The 24,333-nt window shown below is 40.5% G+C and overlaps 1 protein-coding gene across 3 annotated transcripts in view; it reads left to right on the top strand.

The window, feature by feature from the left end:
- Positions 1-24,333, top strand: part of RNASEH2B (ribonuclease H2 subunit B) — a 101,064-nt gene that overhangs the window by 40,463 nt on the left and 36,268 nt on the right. For all 3 annotated transcript variants that reach the window (XM_059684563.1, XM_059684562.1, XM_059684561.1), the window contains exons 6-7: positions 17,020-17,084; positions 18,833-18,938. In XM_059684563.1, coding sequence (XP_059540546.1) covers positions 17,020-17,084; positions 18,833-18,938 — 171 coding nt within the window. The remainder of the gene's footprint in view (positions 1-17,019; positions 17,085-18,832; positions 18,939-24,333) is intronic.

The raw sequence follows: 24,333 nt of genomic DNA, 5'->3' as shown, positions 1-24,333 counted from the left end.
GTGTCCTAATGTCTTTCACTTCTCAAAATTGCCTGGGTTTGGAAGTTCTGCTGTACTGGCGGTGCATACGCTATGTTTACCTTGTTTGACTGGCTCTAAATAAGCAGTTGTACACTTCAAAATACTGTGTGTCTTCTTTTGGAGTTCATGCTGTCCGTGAATATAGGACTCACATAAAGAAAAATACTGTACATATTTGTGTTTTGGGTCAAGGGTTGAAGCAAGTAATGTGGAATTGCTTATGTATATTATGATGAAGATGCCTTTCTGAGTATGAGGCATGAAAGATGTTTCTTTTTTTTCTTGTTTTGATTTTGTTCTTAAACCTTCTATTATTTTAAGATTTGCAGGCTGTAGTTCATTAGGGAAAGAATTTGATTATGGAGAAAACTGCCAAGACTTCTAGAGAATTGTATGCATCTTTTATTGTCTGAACTACTTTGTGCTTTGCCGTACTGTCATTAAAAAAGAAAGAAAAATTTGAGACCTAGAGTTTTTATAAATCTGGTATATATAAAGGTTGATAATATATCTGCTTTGAAAATGAAAGTACATAAGCAGCTGAAGCATTTTTTCAATTAAAAATTTTAAAGGTACAGAAAAACTCAGAGGAAAACACTATAAATATTATTTGTACTAACCTCAATAATAAAAAAAAGTTAATATTTTGTTATATTTGCTTCATATCTCTTGTGTAATCTGATCTCAGGATCTGATGTCCTGCAAGGAAAATTAAAAATGTATATGCTCTATGGTTTTGAACAAATCATTCAAACTTTTCAGCATCCTTTATCTGTCACATGAAGAGTTTGAATGGTTGAGAGTATCTGTATTCTGTCACACATTATAATTAGTATTCTGCAGAGTTGTTCTAAATCATAAAATAAAACTTTCACTCTCTTAACTTCAAAGTGTTGAGATTTATGAATGACCAACATCTGAACATTATTTAAGTATTGCATTTTACTGTATTTAGTGTCTGCCGTGAACAGATGCTTCATGACTTAAATAATATAACTAAATGGATGCCCAGAGCGTGTTAGGTATAGATAGTAAATGCTCAATAAATGTTAGTACTATTAAGGCTTCTAAATTAGAAATTTTTAATTCTTTGCTGATGTTTAAGTACTGGGTACACAGTAGGTGACCAATACACATTTGATGGTACATTTATTATTCTATATTCAAACTAGAGGCTCGGTGCACAGAATTGTGCACTGGTGGGGTCCCTTGGCCTGGCCTGCGCCGTCTCCCAATCCAGGACCCCTTGGGGGATGTTGGACTGCTGGTTTCCGCCTGGTCCCTGCAGTTGGACATCCCCCGAGGGTCCTGGATTAGAGAGGGTGCAGGCCAGGCTAAGGGCTCCCCTCCTCTCCTCCCACCCCCACACAAATTTCGTGCACTGGGCCTCTAGTATGTATATAAGATCTTTGGTTAATCTCTTCCCTTTGAGATTCATCAGTCTGTTCCATGTTTCCATGCCTGTGCATTGAATGTCTGCCCCCTGGTGGTCAGTGCGCATCATAGCTAATGGTTGAACTGTTGCTTAGGCTTTTTTATATATAAATGGTTTAAATAGGAGAGTGAGGATAATCCTATGTAATAAAAGCCTAATATGCAAATTGTCCCCTCGCCTGGGAGTTTGACCTGGAGTGCGACCACTCACCATGACGTGTGCTGACTACCAGGGGGCGACGTAGAACATGGTGGGCGTTGGCGACGCGGCGCTGGCAGCAGGCGGCAGTGGAGGTGCTGCTGGCCCCGATAGACCCTGATGAGAGCAGGACCACGGTGGGATGGTGAGGCAGGTGAGTGGGCGGCTCCAGGCCAAGGCAGGTGCAAGCAGGCCGGATCGCCCCACTGATCACCCTGCAGACAGCAACCAGTGGCAGGGGCGGGGAGCAGGGCTGCCGCCCAGCTCCCAGGCGCTGAGGGAGCCAGGCAGGGGCCCAATAACACAGGCGGAGAAGGGTGCGTGAGGGCCCTGGGGGCCCAGGTGCTGCCCAGGGCCCAGAGGTCAGCTGGGACCTGCCTTTCCATGCCAGACGCTCGCACTTTGATTGCTGGTCAGGCCTAGGGACCGCACCCGTGCACAGATTTCATGCACTGGGCCTCTAGTCAGATAATAAAAATATCTTCCATATATTAAGAAATTATTCTATACCATATCTATACTTATTGATTTATATATATATTATTTAATCCTTACAGTAATCTCCTTTCATTGTTTTTATAACCTGCATTTTTACAAATGAGGAAACTGAGGCTCACAGGGTGTAAGTAAGTTGACTAACATCATAGAACTTGAAGTGATAGAATTGACATTTGAATTCACGTCTGTATGGCAGTAACTCTTTCCCTTTTTTCTTTATTTTTTAAAGGTGCCTCCTTATATGCATTTATTTGGCATCAGGTCATCAACTTCTTTACAAACACAGAAAAGCAAAATCACAGCAGATTGTCCAGATTAGGTTAATTTGTATGTGAAAATAGCATTTTTTCTTTAATTTATTTATCATTCATTCATTTAACAAATATTCTCTGAAAGCTTTTCCTATGGCAGGGACTATGCTAGGAGCTTAAAATATATCAGTGAATAAATTTCTTCATCTTTGTCCTTGGAGAACTTACCTGCTAGTGAATTCTTTATTTCTGCTCCCCAACCTTTCTTCTTACAACTGTGTTAACACTTCCATAATGCTCTGTTAGAATGCTTAGGCATTGTCATATGTAAAAATAGAAACTTTTTAAAAATCTTGTATCACCTCTTAATTTCCCTTTGTGAGGCAAAAAGAGAGGGACAGGAGAGGAGACAGAACTTTAATGGAGTAAGGAAAGGCATTTTTTCTAATCCCAGCAATGAGCTTTCTGTGCTCAAGGCACTGTATTAGCCTGTTTTAGTGATTGCTGTTGGGTGCTGGCTGCTTATTTGATTTGGGGTGATTGTCCATTTAGAAGTTGTTTGGCTCCATTCTTTGTATTTTATTGCTAGGATTTTAAAATAAGAAACAAAGAAGACTGCCCAAGGGTGGTCAGGTAATGTCCATGACAAGGAGCAAAGATAAAGAGGAAAGCTGCTGTTTTTTAACTTCCATCCTCTCCACAGGCACTGTGCAGATAGAGTAAAAGCTCAAATACTCAAATTACCTAGCCAGCTATTTTGATATTGGACTCCAGATGCTGTCTTAAAAGACTATGTCATTAAAGATCTGGTTACATCTTCTAGTTTTATGAAAACCTTTCTCCCTTGCCTTCTCCTTGCCAAATAAACCTTGCCACGGTTGTTTGTATCCTGAATGATGATGGCGGTGACCTTAGTTAGCACCACCAGCTTTATTAGTGAAGGAAATTATGTGTTTCTGTTTGCTAGCTCTGAGGCTCAGCACATTTCTTGCCAAAGAAGCTCACAGTCATGGAGAGATGACAGAGGAAAGGACTAATAAAGGGTTATGAACTTCGTCTTGAGTGTAACACTGTTTCATACTGCAAGCAAAAGCTACACTGCGCTGTCCAGTGTGATTAACAGGAAGTCAGGAAAACTTACCTGATTAAAATGTCCCGAGTACAGTTGCCAAGTTTCTTTCCCCAGGAGGCAGGGAAAAAAGAGGCCATATGAGTTTCTCAGTGGTAGGAAACATTGAGAAAGTAGATGTAAAAATGTGCTCTAGGCAGTTTGTTCTACAATCTATCAGGAAAATTCAAGTTTGTGAACAGATTACCCAATTGCTGAACATGTTATTTAAAAGTGAACTCACTTTTATTCTGTCTTTATTTTGTAAGCCCAATCTTTCAAGAAGTTTTGAAACCAGTTTTATAGGTACCAGCCACATTAGGGAAAGAAACCTTTCCAACATATGTGCATATTATCTAATCACTAACTCTCATAAGTATGAAATTTAGGACATGAAAAGATGTGGTATTTTTCATAATTAAGGGTAATCTGTGGCCTTCATGAGTATTTTAAACCTTATAAAAATTTGTGAATTTTAAAGGTAAGCATAGTAATGAAATATTATTGACTTTGAGTGGTGGGTACACTGTGTAATATACAGATCTTGTAACATAAAAATCCACAGCTGAAATATACATGATCCTATTAACCAGTGTCACCTCAATAGATTTAATAAAAACACTGAAAAAAAAGATAGATAAATAAATAAAAGCATGGATATGTAAAATAAATGAATGACTAAACAAACAAACAAACAAACAAATAAAGGTGAGCTGTAGTTTTTGACTTGGTCCTTATGTAGCATTATGGATATTAAAGCTTGATATTTATGTATGTATGTATTTATAAAATCTTTATTGTTGAGAGTATTACAGATGTCCTCCATTTTCCTCCATTGCCCCCCTCCACCCAGTTCCACCCCACCCCAGGCCTTCATCACCCTATTGTTTGTGTCCATAGGTAATGCATATCTACATTAATAAAACAAAAAGATGCAAATTGACCATACCTTTGCAACGTCCACCAGCCAATCAGGAGTGAGTATGCAAATTAATCCAACAAAGCTGGTGGCTTAATTTGCATACACAGGCACCAAGAGGCCAGGGGCAGAGTGGGACGCTTGCGTTGTCGCCATGGCGATGATGCAGGCGTTCCGCACCGCCCCAGCTGCTCCGGGCCCCTGGGCAGCGTGGGAAGGCAGAAAGGTGGCTCTGGCCGGAGCAAAAGCGGTGCCAGCAGTCAGGGGAAGGAAGGCCCATTCTTGCACGAATCTTCGTGCATTGGGCCTCTAGTCCTATCTAATAAAAGAGAAACATGGTAATTGGCGTACGACCGCTACCCTTCCCATTGGCTAATCAGGGTGATATGCAAATTAACTGCCAACCAAGATGGCGGTTAATTTGCATACATAGGGGCAATGATGGGAGGCCATAGGGGAAGGACAGTGATTGGAAACACAGGCGGCAGGCAAGAGCCAGGAGGCACTGCCCCTGGCCCTGGATCGGAGAACTGGCTGCCTTTGCCCACCCCCCTGCCGGTGATCCGAGAAGCCAGAGGGGGGCAGGGAAGAGGCAGGTGCCCGCCTCTTCCCTGGTGGCCCCTGCCAGGGATGAGCAACTGGAGATCCTGAAGCAGGAAAGGGCGGCCTGCAGCCAGCTCCCCTGTGCACCTGACTGCCCATGGGATTGCGGATGGGATCCCACAGCAGGAAAGGGGGGCCTGCAGGCAGCCTCCGTGTGCGCCTGCACGTGGGATCGCTGCGGCTATCACAGAGCAGGAAAGGGCGGCCTGCAGCTAGCCCCTGTGTGTGCCTGCCCCTGGGTCGCAGCTGCGATCCCCGAGCAGGAAAGAGCGGCCTCTAGCCAACCCCTGTGTGCGCCTGCCCATGGGATCCCCCGGAGATCATGGAGCAGGAAAGGGCGGCCTGCAGCCAGCCCCTGTGTGTGCCTGCCCCTGGGTCCCCACGGCGATCCCACAGCAGGAAAGGGCGGCCTCTAGGCAGCCCCCATGTGCGCCTGCCCCTGGGTCGCCACGGGGATCCCACAGCAGGAAAGGGCGGCCTGCAGCCAGCCCCTGTGTGCACCTGCCCCTGGGTCACAGCTGCGATCCCAGAGAAGGAAAGGGCAGCCGGCAGCCAGCCCCTGTGTGCACCTGCCTGCCCATGAAATTGAGGATGCGATCCCACAGCAGGATACGGTGGCCTCCAGCCAGCCCCCCTGTATGCCTGTCCCTGGGTCGCCCTGGCGATCCCACAGCAGGAAAGGGTGCCCCACCCTGGCCACAGCTCAAGGAAGAGTACAACATACAGTGGAGGCCAGGAGCCTGAGAGATCAACAGAGGGGGGGGTGCCTGCTCCAAGCCTCCAAGGTGTGGCTGGGGGCAGGCCCCCAGCACACACACACACACAGCGCCTACTCTTAACTTCCAGTGTGGCTGGGAGCAGACCACCACTGGACACACACACACACACACACACACACACACACACACACACGGCAACTGCTCGGAGCCTATGTGGTGCAGCTGGGGGCAGGCCCCAGCAGACACACACACACACACACACACACACACACACACACACACACACGGGACTCCTGCACCGAGCCTCTGCTGCCAGACTGTGGCCATCAGTAGGACATCCACTGAGGGCTCCCGGACTGAGGGGCAGGCTTGGCTGAGGGAACCCCATCCCCCAGTGCATGAATTTCATGCACCGGGCCTCTAGTATATATATAAGATCTTTGGTTAATCTCTTCCCACCCCATCCCTCCCTTCTTCCCTCTGTGATTGGTCAGTTTGTTTCATGTTTCCATGCCTCTGGTTCTATTTTATTCATCAGCTTATTTTGTTCATTAGATTCCTTGTTTATTTTTATTTATAGATTCAATTGTTGATAGATACGTAATAATTGCCACTTTATTGTTCATCTTTTTGGTGGTGATGAACTCCTTTAGCTTTCTTTTGTCTGTGAAGCTCTTTATCTGACCTTCAATTCTACATGACAGCTTTGCTGGGTAGAGTAATATTGATTGTAGGCCCTTGCTTTTCATCACTTTGAATATTTCTTGCCACTCCCTTTTGGCCTGCAAAGTTTCTGTGGAGAAATCAGCTGACATTCGTATGGGTGCTCCCTTGTAGGTAACTAATTGCTTTTGTCTTGCTGCTTTTAAGATTCTCTCTGTCTTTAACCTTTGGCATTTTAATTATGATGTGCCTTGGTGTGGCCTTCTTTGGGTTCTCTTTTTTGGAACTCGCTGAGCTTTCTGGACTTGTAAGTCTATTTCTTTCACCAGGTAGGGGAAGGTTTTTGTCATTATTTCTTCAAATAGATTTTCAATATCTTTCTCTCTTCCCTTTCTGACACCCCAGTGATGCGAATATTGGTATACTTGAGGTTGTCCCAGAGGCTCCTTACACTATCTTCATATTTTTGGATTCTTTTTTCTTTTTGCTGTTTTGATTGGGTGTTTTTGCTTCCTCATATTCCAAATTGCTGATTTGATTCTCAGCCTCCTGTACTCTACTGTTAATTCCTGTAAATGATTCTTCATTTTAGTTAGTATATCCTTCATTTCTGACTGGTCCTTTTTCATGTCTTTGATGTTCTCACTAATTTCCTTGAAACTCATTTAAACCCTTGAGCATCTTTATAACCATTGTTTTGAACTCTGTATCTAATAGTTTGGTTGCTTGCATTTCATTTAGTTCTTTCTTGAGATTTCTTCTGTTCTTTCATTTGTGACAAGTTTGTCTCCACATTTTTTTATACTTTTTTAAAATTAAATCTTTATTGTTCAGATTATTACATTTGTTCCTCTTTCCCCCCCCCCATAACTCCCCTCCTCCCAGTTCCCACCCCACCCTCTGCCCTCACTCCCCACCCACTGTCCTCATCCATAGGTGCAAGGGGTGTGGGAGATGTGGGAAGAGACTGTCTCCACATTTTTGATGCCTGTAAACATCTATGTATTAGGTAGAGCTGCTATGTCTCCCAGACTGGGTAGAGTGGTCTTGTGTAATATGTATCCTGTAGGGCCCAGGGGCTCAGCTTCCCTAGCCACCTGAGCTGGGCACTCTAGATGTGTCCCTGTGTGAATTGTGTGCACTGTCTTATTGTAGTTGAGCCTTGATTGCTGTTGGTGTCACTGGGAGGAATTGATACCCAGGCCAACTGGCTGTGAGGAGCATCTGTGACTACAATGGAAGAGCTGCTGTGCAGGAGACATCCTATGGAATAAGACTTGATTCAGTAGGGCTTTGGTGCTCACTGAGTCTGCCACTTCAATGTGTTGCTCGTGGATGTGTAGAGATGTAATCTGGCATGGTCTGAAGCTGTCCACAGGCTCTGGGGACCTTTTGGAGGTGCAAAGTCAGCCACTGTCTCTGCCCTGCCTATGGCCATCTGTCAGCAGCTGCAGAGGGATCTGAAGATAATCTTACTTGTGTTGGGCTTAGAAGTGCCCAGGAGACGCCAAGCTGTGAAGCAAGGCTGACTGCTGCTAGTGCTGTGCCTGGGGCCTCTCATTGAGAGGTATGGGACATGCTGTCACCAGTTGTTGCTTGTTTAAGAGAGTTTAGAAAAGTCTGAAGCCTGAGCCAAGACAAGCTGGAAAAGCTGCTGCAAATAGCTTGGGTGGGGCTGCAAATTGGGTGGAGCGGGGGTCTCAGGGAATTACCAGGGCAGAGCCAACAGTGTGACTCAGGTTGATAGAGACTCAGATATGTCACCTGCCAGTTGGCTCTGTGATGGGGGATGTCTCAGCATAGGAATAATGATCCGTGCAAGCACCTCTGTCTGGGATAAAGCTGCCCCTGAGTTCTTGTTCTGATGCCAGACAATCCAGTTCCTCCCTGTAGGTACCTGGATCTCCCCAAGCTACTGCCCAGCAATAGAGCTCAGAGGGAGCCAGTCCAAGTAAGTTCATACACCAGCCCTTTAAGAGGAATTGTTGGGACTCTGGCAGCCTCTGTGTCACTCAGCCCCAATGCCCATTGGAAGTTATGGGGGCTTTTCTCTCTTCCCAACACTGGAACCCTTGCTCCTCACAGGAGGCCTCTGTGGCCAAGATATCCCTCCTCATTAAAAACCCGCCATATGTGGGTGTTGGACCAGCCCATTCCTCGCCTCTGCCCCTCCTACCAGTCTCAATGTGCTTTTTTCTTTACTTCTCTAGTTGCAGGGCTTTCATTCAGCCAGATTTCAGATGGTTCTGAATGACAGTTGTTCTGTATTTTAGTTGTAATTTTGATGTGGCTATGGGAGGTGGCAAGTACTACCTATGCCACCATCTTGGTTCTTTCTCCTTGATATTTCTTGTCCAGGGAATGTCTCATTTAAAATAAATTTTAACTTAAAAACTTCCTAGAAAAAAAAAACAAACTCTAGGCCCAGCTGGTTTCATTTGTGAATTCTACCATACTTTGAGGAAGAAATAATACTAAAATAATAATAATCATACTCAAATTCTTCCAGAAATTAGATACAGCAGGAATATTTCCCAACTAGTTTTATGAAGCCATAATTACTCCATACCAAAAATCAAAATTATTACAAAATAAAACTAGGTATAAATACATAAAAACTAGGCCAATATCTCATATGATAACAGACAGAAAATTTTTAACTAAATATTAGCTGGGAAACTCGCTATTATTAAGCCTTAACCTCTGCTTTATGCTCTTGTGGGAGGTAATGGGGGCAGGTGGTATCAGACACTGGCCTCAGAAGTTCCTTACCTGACAGATTAGATTTTCTACCCCAAGCATGCAGAGTCAGGCCTGAGTGGAATGCACATGGGGAGGAGTTGAGAGTTCTTCCTGGTGCCAGGGACCTGGGAGTAACCACACAGCAGTTTCTACTTGTATTGTGTCTGTTTTATGTATTTATATCTACATTAACATATATATAATTTTATTTAAAAAGATAAAGGAAAAATGTAGGGTTTATTGCAGTAATACAAAGTTGGTTAAACATTAGAAAAATCAGTCAATATAATTCACCATATTTATGCATCATAAAAGAAAAACTGTATGATCATCTCAATAGATACAAAAAAAATCATTTGACAAAATTCAGTCATAATATCAATTTTCAGCAACTTAGAAATAGAAGGGAGCTTCCTCAGTCTGGTAAAGGGCATCTGTAACCTAGACTAACATCATACTTTATTGTAAAAGAAACACTTTCCCCCTAAGATTAGGTACAAGATAAGGATGGCCACTTCTATTCACCATTGAAGTGGAAGTCCTAACAGTTTCAATAAGACAAGAAAAATTTAAAAGGTGTATAGATTGGAAAGTAAATAATGAAACAATTTACTCATAAACAATATGGTCATGTATATTAAAATCTCAAAAGAATTTACAAAAAATCATTAGAACTAATAAAAAAGGCACCAGGATACAAGGTCAATATAGAGATATAAATTGTATTTCTGTATATTAGCAGTGCATAATCGAACAATGGAATAAAAACATTCCATTTAGCCCTGACCGATTTGGCTCAGTGGATAGAGCATTGGCCTGCGGACTGAAGGGTCCTGGGTTCGATTGTGATCAAGGGCATGTACCTTGATTGTGGGCTCAATCCCCAGTAGGAGGCATGCAGGAGGCAGCTGATCGATGTTTCTCTCATCGATGTTTCTAACTCTCTCCCTCTTCCCTTCCTCTCTATAAAATCAATAAAATATATTTAAAAAACAAAACAAACATACCATTTATAATGTCATCAAAAAATCATGAAGTTCCAGGAATAAATATAACACAATGTATAAGACCAATACACTGAACATTATAAAACATTGATGAGAGAAATTAAGGAATTACATAAATAATGGAGAGATAGATAATGTTTGTGAATTAGAAGACTCAATATTAAGATGGCCATTTTTTTCTAGCAGAAATTAATGAGATGATTCTAGGATTTATATATGCAGAGGGCTTATGATAGCCAAAACAATTTTGAAGAAGAAGAAAAAGGTTGGAGAACTTACACAACCTGATTTTAAGACTTACTGTGAAGCTAAAATAATCAAGAAAGTGTGTTATTGCTATAAGGTAAATATATAGATACATGAAGCTGAATAGAGAATCCAGAAATAGATAATTAAATGGGCACATGGATAGTTATTTCAATAAATTACTTGGAAAAATTGGATCTCCATATGAAAAACAATTAACGTTGACCCTCACCTCACCTTTATACAAAAGAATGAACTCAAAATGGATTACTAACTTAAATGCAAAAGCAAAAACTTAAAACGTCTAATAGGAAACTTTTGTGTGGAGAAGCAAAGGTTTCTTAGGACATAAAAACCACTAATCATAAAAAAAGTATATAGTCAATGATATTGCCATAACTATGTATGGCGCCATTTAGGGTATTGGGATTATCAAGGGGAACACTATGTAAAGTATATCATTGTCTAACTACTAAGCCATATACCTGAAACCAATACAAAATGAAAAACATTATAAATTACATTTCATCAAAATTAATAGCTTCTGCTTTTTGAAAGACACCACTGAGGGGAAAAATAAAAAAGATAAAGCCACAGTTGGAAGACAATATTTACCTGCCATATCTGATAAAAAAATATGTATCTCAAATATATAAAGAACTCTTAACACAATAATAAGAGGATATACAACCCAGTAAAAAATCAGCAAGCAGTTTGAACAGACACTTCAGAAAAGAAGATTTATGAATAGCCCATAGGCACATGAAAAGATGTTCAATATCAGTCACCAAGAAAATGTAAATAAAATCACAAGAAAATATCGGTATTCACAGAATGGCTAAGTAAGAAATATGATAAGTTAAGGAATAATTGGAAGTCCCCTACCTAGCTAGGAGAAGCATAAAATGATATATAACTACTTAGAAATTTCTTATGACTCAGTAATTCTCTTCCTAGATATTTATCCAAGACTTATGATAACACAGATCTGTGCAAAGACGTGTGCAAGAATGTTCAGAGCAGCCTTTTAATTTCAGAGGAACTTTTTCAAAATAGCCCCAAATTGGAAACAACCTAAATGTTCTTTAGTAGGTGAGTGGGTAAACAAAATGTGGGAATCCATACACAGGATACACTTGATAATACAAAGGAAGGAACTATTGCCAACTGCAACAAAATGGAAGACTCACAAAGAAATGATGTTGAGCAAAAGAGGATGGTCATAAGCACTCACCGTGTACTATTTCTATGAAGTTCTAGGATAAAGCAACAATGATTCTATGATGATAGTAGATCAGTGGTCGCCTGAGGTCTGGGTAGGGATGGGGGGACTGATGGCAGAGGGCTCAAGGGAACTTTCTGGGTGATGGTTACATGACTGAATGTATACATTTGTCCATACTCTCAAATTATGTACTTAAAATGGGTGTACTTATCATATAAACATTATTACTAAATATTTTTTTTTAAATGAAGTGATTACTGATCCAGCACAAGAAGCTAAGCCTGCTTATTTCTGACATAGTTTTTTTCTTATTTGCTTTTCCTTCCCCATTGTCCCCTCTAAGATAATGTTGTCTCCTTCCCATCTCTTGTGGAGTCTAGGGATGGAATGTGGGGAGGAAGGCAGGAGTGAGTACTGGCTGAGATTCGAGGCTGGGTGTCCAGGAGGGCAGTTTGTGAGGAAGGTGCACAGTTTGGCTTTAGGCACTCAGGGCCTCATCTCAGGACTGTGGGTTTCCTGGTTGGGTTTGTTTAGTGTTGTTGAGGTAGGATTAAGTCACTCCAGGAGAAAGGTACAATTGGCCTCAGAGGAGGAGGAAGTAGAGCTAGAAAAGAATCCGAGGAAAAGTCATCAGAGATGTAGAATAACTGAGAGAAAGGTTTTATAGAACCTTGGAGGAGAGGTTTTTACCCACAAATAACAGGGTTACAAGTACTGAGGCAGTAGAATGAGTAGCTAATTGATTTTGGTAAAATGAGCGTCAGACCCACAACTTGCAGCCAGCTTGAAAAGGAATCCTGATGCTCCTGCTTACTCTGAACAACTTACTGAACTTCACTCACACCCAGTCCGTTAAGATGGGGACAAATAAGCCTTTGAACTAGCCATTCATTCTGGGCATTCAGTGAAAAAATGTGTATAATGAGCATAGCACAGCCCTTGCCGTTGTAGCTCAGTGGTTAGGCGTCATTTCTTGTACAGAAAGGTTGCTAGCTCGATTTCTGGTCAGGGTACATGCTGGGGTTGCAGGCTCAACCCCCGCCCCACCGGTAGTGGCCATGCAGGAGGTAGCCAATTGATGTTTCAATCTCTCACATCAATGTATCTCTCTTTCTCTTCCTCTCTTTCTAAAAATCAATAAAAATACTTTAAAAAGAAAAAAGAATGTAGCACAGGCCTGAATGTACTTAGTTTTAGATGCTATTATCGTGAACAGGTTGTCAGTTCTCATTTGTTCTTAACTAACATTACGTGTTTGTCATGTGCCTGGTGTTGTGCAATCATATTTGTATGGATCATCCCGTGTATTAGGTGACTGACTTCCCAAGGTGAATTGTGCTCTGCGAGTATAGGAACCCAGGAAATACGGTTCAGAGACTGACTCTTCTTCTGAAAGAGCATTTTCAAGAGGGAAGGAAGTAGCCTGCAAGGGGCACAGGGAGTGGGAGGAAGGAAGGAGATGGGCAGATTGTAGAACATTCTTTCAGGGAATTTGGAGATAGAGATAAGAGGGAAGTGAGTAGTCAAAGTAAGATTTCTTAAGAGAGACCTGAGCTTCTTTAGTGATTATTTGTCTTAGGTAATGAACAGTACTTATAAAGTCCATTGAACGGTGTACATTTTTTGAGTGATTGCTGCGTTGCTCTTAGAATTCCCCTAATGTATGTGGATGGGACATTGTCTCCAGGGAAGATGGGTCCAGTCTCCTCTACCTTGGTTCTACAGCAGGCTGTTTCCCCAGGCAATCCTAGCTCTGGGGACAGCAGACCTTGCACCTTGAAATTCTCAAATTTCTGACAGGATACCATTTGTAACAGTGCCTCCTTTTTGTTATTTGGTGACAGGTCCTGAGGAGAGGGGAGCATAGATGTGGCTCCCCACTCTATCCTGCTTTCTAGTGCCCACAGTGTTGACAACCACAGGCTGAAATGGGGAGGAAATGTATTTGTGCTAGGGCCAGGGACCTGCCAGCCCCTTCCCCATGCAAACCATTTAGTGCAGTGGTTCTCAACCTTGGCTGCACATTAGAATCACCTGGGAATCTTTTTAAAATCCTGATTTCTGGGCCAAGGTTGAGAACCACTGATTTAGTGCAGTGGTCGGCAAACCGCGGCTTGCAAGCCACATGTGGCTCTTTGGCCCCTTGGGTGTGGCTCTTCCACAAAATACCACGTGTGGGCGTGCACGTACAGTGCGATTGAAACTTCGTGGCCCATGCGCAGAAGTCGGTTTTCGGACTGGGCGAGTCTATTTTGAAGAAGTGGCGTTAGAAGAAGTGGGAGGTGTGGGTCTGTAGGGCGAAGGGAGAGGGGGCGCAGGTGGGCCCCGGGATACGCAGCGCAGGGGAGGCGCACTCGATTCATGCACCAATTGAGTGAGCCAGTCAGTCAGCAGTCTCATTGTGCAGTGGTTAGTGACCTTCGTCCACAGCACAAGTGGTCTGCTTTGAAAGACCTGGAAAAGGAAGATATGTTGATTTTTAACACCTGGAATAGTATTCCTGACTCATATAATCAACTGAAAAACTAGCGTTTGCTGTTCTTTCCTTATTCCGGTCTACATATTTATGCGAACAATCATTTTCAAGCATGAACCTTATCAAGAGTAAATTGAGAAGTCGTCTTATTGATGAGAACCTGGAATCGTGCCTAAAATTAAAAACAACAACGTACAAACCTGACTTACCCAAACTTTCCAAGGAGATGCAAGGCCATTGTTCACATTAGTGTTTGTCGTGATTTAATTTTATGGATATTGTAAGGTAAATTGTAAGGAATTTAATTTTATCAATAAATAATATCGTTATTAAGTATGATATCAAGTTTTATTCAACGTACCTATAGTTTAACTAAGACTTAAAACTTTAAAGTTTGCCAAAACCGGTTTGGCTCAGTGGATAGAGCATCCGCCTTCGGACTGAAGGGTCCCAGGTTCGGTTCCGGTCGAGGGCATGTACCTGAGTTGCGGGCACATCCCCAGTGGGGGATGTGCAGGAGGCAGCTGATCGATGTTTCTCTCTCATCGATGTTTCTAACTCTTTCTCTCTCCCTTCCTCTCTGTAAAAAATCAATAAAATATATTTTAAAAAAAAACTTTAAAGTTTATTAAATTAATTTTAGGGAACATTGTGGAGTGAAAGAAGATGTAGTGTCGAGGATTGAGAAAGGTATGTTGAGATGGTTTGGACATATAGAGAGGATGAACGAAAGGAGATAGACGAAACAAGTATACAAGATGAGTGTGGATGGGAGAGTTGGAAGGGGTCGACCTCAGCGAACGTACCTCAATCAGATTGAGGACGTTTTTAGCAAAGGCCAGCTTAGGAGTACCCTAATTAAGTTAATAACAATAAAAAATTTGGCTCTCAAAAGAAATTTCAATCGTTGTACTGTTGATATTTGACTAATGAATTTGCCGACCACTGATTTAGTGGAACTCAAGCAATTAACAGACTGCAGTAAAGTGATCCCTGAATAAGTACCGTATTTTTCCACATATAAAACGCTATTTTTTTCTAAAATCATTAGACTGAAAATCGAGGGGCATCTTATCCATGGAAGTCAGCCCAGGAGGGAGCCATGCTGGGATATATGAAGTGCCTCATATATCCCAGCTACAAAGGCAAACTGACAAGTCAAGCAGGCTTCCTCCAATCACGAGCCTTATTACTGACATCAGCTGATGCCATAATTGGAGGTGGAGGTGGAGAGTGCACAGATGCAACAGGGAACAGAGCGTTCTGAACCCATAAAGATATCAAAAATAAAAAGATAAATACTGGTAAGCGATTGTTTTACTCTGCAAAATTCAAACTGAATGTAATCAGCTATGCAAAAGAGCATGGAAATAGAGCTGCAGAGAGACAATTTGGACCTCCTCCCACTGAGTGTATGGTCAGACAGTGGAGAAAACAGGAAGAACAACTCCTTAAGATGCCAAGAAAGAAGAAGGCCTTAAGAGGAAAACCAGCGAAATGTTTAAAATATTGATTTCTTAATTTTGGGTTGGCAAAGTGGGGGGCATCTTATACATGGGGGTGTCTTATACCTGGAAAAATAGGGTAGTTTCCATTTCCTGCTACTATTACAGAGGAGCGAAAGAGAAAATGTCATTCTATGTAATCTAGGATGTCTCTGACAGAGCCATAAGCTGGTGTTTGCATCTGCCCTAATCCAGTGATCACAGGATAACTCCTGTGTGGGGCAGGAAGTGGGAGTGCACCGATTGCACAGAAACCAAGACTCCCTATGAATGAAGAGATACCGAGGAAATAGTGGTTCAGTGATGTGGTAGGTAATGCTAGGTAGATTGTGAGGACAGGAAGTATAATTTATAAGACATGGAACTTTTATCCCTTATATAAAAGGGCCAGGTTGAACATATCATAAGTCTAAATTTCCCCAAAATAGCAATGGTTATACTGCAATACAGTGAAAGAGAGTTCTATCTTTTCTTTTTTTCTCCACTAATCCCATCATGACAGTACTGAGTAGTTAACAATATATATTTGATAATGGACTGTTCATAGGCATCTGCATTTAGTTTCAATTTTCTTTTATGGGAATTTTGTTTTTATTTTAGAAAAGTAGTCTTTCATTGAAAACATTGAAGGAAGTGAGCTTAAAATTATGCAAAGAATGAAATTTTCTTCAATTGCTAATTTTCTGTTTTAAAAATTACCTTTTCTTCAGATTTGTGTGTATAATTTGATTTGTTTAAATTCCCACTCCTTCAATGGTTGGATACTTCCTACCAAATTCTGTTCTGGAATTTTTTTTTTATCATCACCTAAGGATATGCTTATTGATTTTTAGAGATTGGGGATGGGGGAGAAACATGGATATGAGAGAGAAACATCGATAGGTTGCCTACCACACTTACCCTGACTGGGACTTAACCAGCAACCTAGGTATGTGCCCTGAATGGGAATCGAACCCACAATCTTTTACATATGGGACGACGCTCCAACTAACAGAGCCACCTGGCCAGGGCTGTTTTGGAATTTTTTTAATGTCTCAAGTACACTCACAGGTTTGCAAATTGAGTTTTTCAAGAATATACACTAATATAAAATACTTTAAAATTATCTTGTATGTCAGGTTCGGGGAACCTTTTTTTCTGCCAAGGGCCATTTGTATATTTATAACATCATTTGTGGGCCATACAAAATTATCAACTTAAAAATTAGCCTGCTATGTTTGGCCAAACATTTAATTAACTCGCCCTTAATGCCGTGACAGGCCCAGACCAAATTATTTCACAGGCCTTATGCGGCCCTGGGGCCAGACTTTCCCCACCCCTGTTGTATATGATATAACCTTATGCATTTTATTTCTGTTTACTCTACTATGCTCAGTCTTCTTTTTTCTTTTAATTTAATCCAGAAATAAGCAAAAAGAAATATTACAAGTACAGCAAAGAGAAGACATTAAAGTGGCTGGAAAAAAAGGTATAGTACCTCTCCAGTGCCTATGGCAGAATGAATTCAGTACATCTTTTTAAAACTAGGAATGTGGTAAGTCGTAAACCAAAGACTATCTCGTATTTCTAACTAAGACAGGAAAACTATGTAAGGATATCCAATATGAGAAGAAATCTTTTACTTTTCATCCTCCCTAACTCATGTCTCTGGAATTTGCTAGATGGGTTTTTTGTTTGTTTGTTTGTTTGTTTGTTTTGTTTTGACCTGCATCCCCATTTTCCCATGATCTTCACCACTGAATGAAAGAAGTTCTTGCTCTTTGTTGGTGTAGACTTGAATCTTCCAAGCTAGACAATACCGGGCCTGATGTGCATTTGCTGCAGTTGGTCCTACAGTTGTCTCAGAGGTGGGTGTTACTCACACGCAGCCAGGCAGGGGCCTGAGGCCGACTGGATTCATGCTTAGAGGATGTGTGTCCCGCTCTGTATCTGGCTGCTGAAGAGGAGTCATCTTCCAGGCGCACTGTGTACTTAGTGATCCTAAGAAGTAGACTGACTGCATGTAAGGTCTGGTAGTGTTTCCAAATTGGATTTAGTAAGTCACAATCAGTATTGGAATGGGATAGGATAGATAGGATGTGTTAAAATTTAACAAAGTAAGGACAAGTATTAAGTGTGGCTCTATGAAACATATTTATATATGTGTTTCAATATTGGGTTGCTGTGTATTTCTTACTGTGGGTTATGGCTAAAAAGACAACACAAAAAATACTTTGAAACCCATTAGTCTAAGGATGCAGTGTACTTTGACATTGGTTAAGAATCTTACCAGAGGATATCTGTTGCTGAGTTTTTGCAAATCAGTGATACCAGCAGTTACAGTACTGATTCCTAGAATTCTCTTCTACTGTCTTCCATCTTGTGAAAAACCTGTTTATTATATGTTACTGGGCATATTAGGAGCCTGGGAGCATGGAAATGAACTTATAAAAGTAAAATTAATTAGGCTCCTACTGTACAGCATAGTGAAAAAATTTTAAAGGTGCCTCTATGTTTCATTTTTCATTCACCTTAGTAATAGTCTACTATTAGTGAAGAATGAGTGTAAGTACTGAACCGAATCTTGACGTTTAGTTTTTGCTCTTAACAAATAATAATGACATGAATAGCAAAGTGAAATTTATATTTATTGTGTTTTCTTTCGTAAATTTTAGGATTTGGGAAATTTACATTATTTATTTTGTTTAGAAAATTATGACATATAAACTTTATGCCAGGTTCTGTTCTAAGGGTCTTTACATACAGGGTGGGGCAAAAGTAAGTTTGCAGTTGTATGTGAAGCAGAATTTATTCTTGTGTTATTATTTATTAACTTGTATTATTTTCCATACAAATAACTGTAGCTCTACTTTTGCCCCACCCTGTATATTAACTCATTTAATCTTTATAACAATTGTATGAGGTAGATACTATTTTTATCTCCATTTTACTGAGAGGTTAAGTAATTAGCCCGTGGTCACAGAGCAGAACCAAGCAAGCAGCCTGGTTCCAGAGTCAGTGCTCTCTATTGTGTAGCCCTTAAGTATATGGAGATCATCCTGAAATGCTATGGCTGCTGCTCAACCTTCTCCAAATATGCAGCTGTCTCTCCTCTGATATCTGCTGAAAAAATATTTCTTCCTGGATCTTAAATGAATTGAAGACTTATCTGGAAAGTTGTGGATTTCTAGAGTTAATTCAAAATACCCTAATATTCCCCTTTTGGTTATTTCATAGGTTAATCAGACCGTGGCAGCATTAAAAACCAATAACATAAATGTCGGTGCCCGTGTACAGTCAACTGCATTTTTCTCCGGTCACCATATTTCCAGTGACAAGGAAGGTAAGTAAATAGATTCATCAGAAATTATTTTTGTCTGGAGTATGTTGCTTATGTTATAAATGCCTATCTTATGATTTTAAAATCTTAATGTTTCAGAAGTTTACATTCTTACCATGTCTTCTCATCTTGTGACAGGTGTGCATTTCATTTCAGAAACATGTAATATTTCTACCATAGGTCACCTCTGTCACTAACTGATACTTTTAAATCATTCATTCAGCAAATATTTATTTTGCACTAATAATAACAACCCTAACAGCTCTGCCTTTCATTTACTGAGGGTGTATCATATGCCAAGCCTTTTGCTAAGTTGCCAGTATACACACATTATCTCACCTGACTCCAGTAAGTCTCATTCTTGAGGCTTTGTCCAAAGTTGCATTGCTGGTAAAATGGTGAAGCTAAGCTACTAAGGAGCTGGTTTAGTCCTAAGCCCACATTCAAGCTTCTTGTTGTATTATTTGTGTGGTACAGGCTGTCTAGTGAGCTGCATCTGTTTGCATCTTTCTCTAAAGAAGCATCTGTCCTACATTAGGTCTCAGTACTTCAATTTTAGATAAAAATTGATCCATTTAGCAATTTTTTATTCTTTGGGGTTATTAAAGTTCATTCTTTTGGTGCTTTTTCCAGTGTAGTATACTCTTATGTATATATAGATGTTGAATAAAAACAGCTATATAGTGCAATTAACATTCTCAAATGGTGGGGCAGAAATTATTCTGACTTTAACCTTCAGTACAGTGTTCCCCTGTTCTGGGTATACAATTCTGAAACACCTGACTTTAGTCATTAAAAAGTAAAAATAGGGACAGTGCCCTGTTTGTGATTTATCATAATTGAGGCAGTCTTTGGTTTGCAGAAATATACCTTGAACACCTAGTACAGACAGATGATAGCTGGCTCCAGCCATTCTGGGAATGGTGGACAGCACCCTCACTATACCAGCTGCCATCAGGTTCTTTGGTTGGTTTTAACAAAAGGAAAGGTTGTAGTAGATAAGTGGATGGATAGATGGATAAAACCATAGCATTTTTTTTTTAAGTAGGAGAAGCGATGTTAGAGGTTATTTAGGCAGATGTCATTTTAAAAAATGAAAAATTGGAAGATTAAAAATGTCAGTGGAGTAAGTGGATGCTGCACGGACATGCTCCCAGGACCAAAGTGGAATTACAACTAAAATACAGAAAAACTTCCTTAATAATCAACTGAAGACTCACTGGAGAGAACCCTGAAAACCAAGGATAGAAAGTGGAGACTGCATAGAGACCGGTAGGAGGGACAGAGGCACAAAAGGGCTGGCTGGGCTCCCACAATGAAGTCCCAGGCTCTCACATGAGATATCTAAGCGTGCGGGATTGCCACCTGAAACTCTGGGGTCTAATCCCCAAGCTGGACCTCCCAGAACTGAGAAGGGTACCCACGTAACATCTGACTGTGAAAAGCAGTGGTGTTGCTGACTACCAGGGAGAGATGGCTAGAAATGCAACACATTTAAAGGGCCAACAGACAAAATTCCCTCTGGAGCCACTCACCTTGTACTCTGGCAGAGGGAGAACATAGTGGACTGGAGCTGTGTGAGAAGAAGATAGGATCAGGGTCTCTGGGGTTAGAAACCAGAAGGCAGACACTCTGGTTTCTTGTGCTGAGTCATTCCCTTGCGATGAGGAGATCATCTTTCTCACGAAGACAATTGCTATCTAACGGTTTTGCCTCGAGGGGTGAGGGGGGAAGAAAGTTGACCCACTCTTTTGGAAAACACCTTGCCTTAAGGTGCAAAGTATCTGAGGCCCATTAAAAGACTGAAAATAGCAATTAGCCTCCAGGCAGAAGCAGTTGCCCTTCCCTGTTGAAAAAATTCTCACTACACTTGTGGACGATTGCCTGAGGGCTATTCAAAACAAAATCCTTTAAGTCTATAGGCAGAGGCAGTCTCTAGAGTCTTTGAGTCTTTGCCTGATCTAATTAGTCAGAAATAGCACTTGACACTATTCTGCACTAAAGATTGAGAGGCGTAGCAGATCTATCTAATACCTAATCACAAACCCAAATGGGCAGCAAAAATGAGGAGACAAAGAAACAACCCCCAAATGAAAGAACAAGAGAATTCTCCAGAAGAAAAGATAAATGAAATAGAGATATCAGCAAAATATTAGCAAATGGATCCAGCAATATATTAAAAAGATCATAATCATGACCAAGTGTGATTTGTTCCAAGGATGCAAGGCTGGTACAATATTCACAAATCAATAAACATGATACATCACATAAACAAAATGAAACACAAAAATCACATGATCATAGCAATCGCATAAAAAAGCATTTGACAAAATCCAGCACCATTTTTGATAAAAACTCTCAGCAAAGTGGGAATAAAGGGAGCATATCTCAACATGATAAAGGTCGTAAATGACAAACCTACAGCCAACATCATACTCAATGGGCAAAAACTAAAACTGTTTCCCTTAAGAACAGGAACAAGACAGGGATGTCCACTTTTATCACTCCTATTCAACATAGTACTGGCAGTCCTAGCCACAGTGATCAGACAAGAAGAAGAAATAAAAGGCATCCAAATTGGAAAGGAAAAAGTAAAACTCTCATTATTCACAGATGATATGATATTGTATATAGAAAACTCTAAAGACTCCACCAAAAAAACTACTAGATTTAATAGATGAATTTGACAGTGTAGCTAGATACAAAATCAATACCAAAAAATGGATGGCTTTTTTTATACACCAATAATGAATTCTCAGAAAGAAAAAAAATTCCATTTACCATTGTAACAAAAAAAATTAAGATACTAAAGAATAAACGTAACCAAGAAGGTAAAAGACTTGTTCTCAGAAAACTACAGGACATTGAAAAAGAGATAGAAGAAGTTATAAACAAGTTGAAAAGCATACTGTGTTCATAGATTGGTAGAATCATCACTATAATGTCCATACTACCAAAGGCACTCTACAGATTCAATGCAATCCCTATTAAAATACCAATGGCATATTTCACAGATCTAGAACAAATACTCCAAAAATTTATATGAAACCAAAAGAGACCCCCATAGCTACAGCAGTCTTGAGAAAGAAGAACAGAGTTAGAGGAATCACACTACCAGATATCAAGTAATACTACACAGCCACCGTAATCAAAACGGCCTGTTACTGGCACAAGAACAGGCATATAGATAAATGGGACAGAACAGAGACCCCAGAAATCAACCCAAGCCATCATGCTCAATTAATATTTGACAAAGGAGACAAGCGTATACAGTGGAGGAAAGACAATCTCTTCAGTAAATGGTGTTGGGAAAATTAGGTAAATGCAAAAAACAAAAACAAAAAAAACTAGACCACCAACTTAAACCATACACAAGAATAAACTCAAAATGAATAAAATACCTAAATGTAAGTCAAGAAACCATAAAAATTCTAGAAGAAACCATAGGCAACAAAATCTCAGACATCTCTCATAGCAATATGTTTATGAATACATCTAGGGCAGTGGTTCCAACCTTTTTTGTCCATGCCCCGCCTAGGCATCTCTAAAATCCTGATGCCCCCCTGTGACATATAATTCTTATTCAAAAAGTGAACTCCTCTTCACATGGTGGAGGAAGGCTAGAAGGCCATAAACTTGGTCTAAACAAGCTTCCAGAGAACATGGCATCCAGGAAAGAGAAAAATAAAAGAACAAAAGGACAGTTGAAGTACTGAGGAAGAAATCACCTAGAAATTGTTAAAAAAAAACAACAACACACAATATAAAGTGATATGAAAAAATAGCAAGTAAAGTTTCAAAACATATAATAGATAACTGAAATGCATAAATATGACACTATGTATTCATATACTGTATATGAGGCCCCTAGAACCATAAGAAATGCAAAAAATTCACTGTTAACTCATTCTCAAATTGCCCCCCTTAAAAATCAGATTGCCCCCTGTGGGGCATGTGCCCCACATTGGGAACCACTGTTCTAGGGCAAAGGAAACTAAGGAGAAAATAAACAAAAGGGACTACATCAAAATAAAAAGTTTCTGCACAGCAAAAGAAACCATCAACAAAATGGAAAGGGAGCCCACTGTATGGGAGAATGTATTTGGCAATGATATGCCTGATAAAGGGTTAATATCCAAAATATATAAGGAACTCATGCAACCTAACAGAAAGAAAACAAACAATCCAATTAAAAAATGGGTAAAAGACCTAAATAGACAATTCTCCAAAGGGACACACAGATGGCCAAGAGACATATGAAAAAATGTTCAAAGTTCACTGATCATCAGAGATGCAAATTAACACAACAATGAGGTATCACTTCACACCATCAGCAAATCAACAAATGACAAGTGCTGGTGAGGATGTTGAGAATAGGGAACGCTAGTATACTGTAGTAGGAATGCAGACTGGTGCAGCCATTATGGAAAACTGTATTGAGTTTTCTCAAAAACTTAAATATGGAACTGCCATTTTATCGAGTGATCCCACTTCTAGGAAGATATCCTAAGAAATCAGAAACACCAATCAGAAAGAATGTATGCACCCCTATGTTCATAGCAGCACAATTTACAATGGCTAAGATCTGGAGACAGCCCAAGTGCCCATCAGTAGATGATTAGATAAAAAACTGTGGTACATTTATACCATGGAATACTATGTAACATTATGGAGGGACTTGGAGAGTATCATGCTAAGTGAAATAAGTCAGAGGAAGGCAAGTATCACATGATCTTACTTATATATGGAATCTAACAAAATAAACTGATGAACTGAGTGGATCTGGAGACATGGAACCATGAGTGTGGAATCTCGGAGAGAAGGCGGGGGAGGGTGGGTGGGTGGGAGGTAGTCACCCAAAGACCTTGTATGCATATATGCATAGCCCATGGATGCAGACAGTGGGGTGGTGAGGGCCTAGGGTGGGTGTGGTGGAGAAAGTCAATGGGGGAGAAAGGAGACATATGTAATACTTTCAACAATAAAGATTTTAAAAAATAAATAAATACAAAATGAGAATTTGTGGCCTCAGAGAAATGGACAACTGTCCCAGGTCACCATCCTGGCTAGGAGGCCAGGTCATCTGCTCCCAATCCAGTGTTTTTGCTAATCTCTACATATAAGTGTATATTGCCATTTAGTGTCCCAGCCATTCTTTATGCTAGTTCCTTTTTCAAGATCTTTAGCTTGATATGCTACCAAAAGATGCAAACACTTAAAATTCTTAAAATGACGTTCTTAAAATTGTTTTGTCCATTCATGACTCATTGGATAATTGCTAGCTCAGAACCATGAGCACATTTTGAGAAATGTTCCATTTCTACATTGGCAGTAAAAACCTCTTACTGAAGACTTTTTGTGATCAGGTGATCCAAGAAGCAAACACTTTCTAACAAAT

The sequence above is a fragment of the Myotis daubentonii genome, chromosome 2 (genome assembly GCF_963259705.1).
Source record: "Myotis daubentonii chromosome 2, mMyoDau2.1, whole genome shotgun sequence".
NCBI lineage: Eukaryota > Metazoa > Chordata > Mammalia > Chiroptera > Vespertilionidae > Myotis > Myotis daubentonii.
This window is presented reverse-complemented; position numbering and strand designations above follow the sequence as displayed.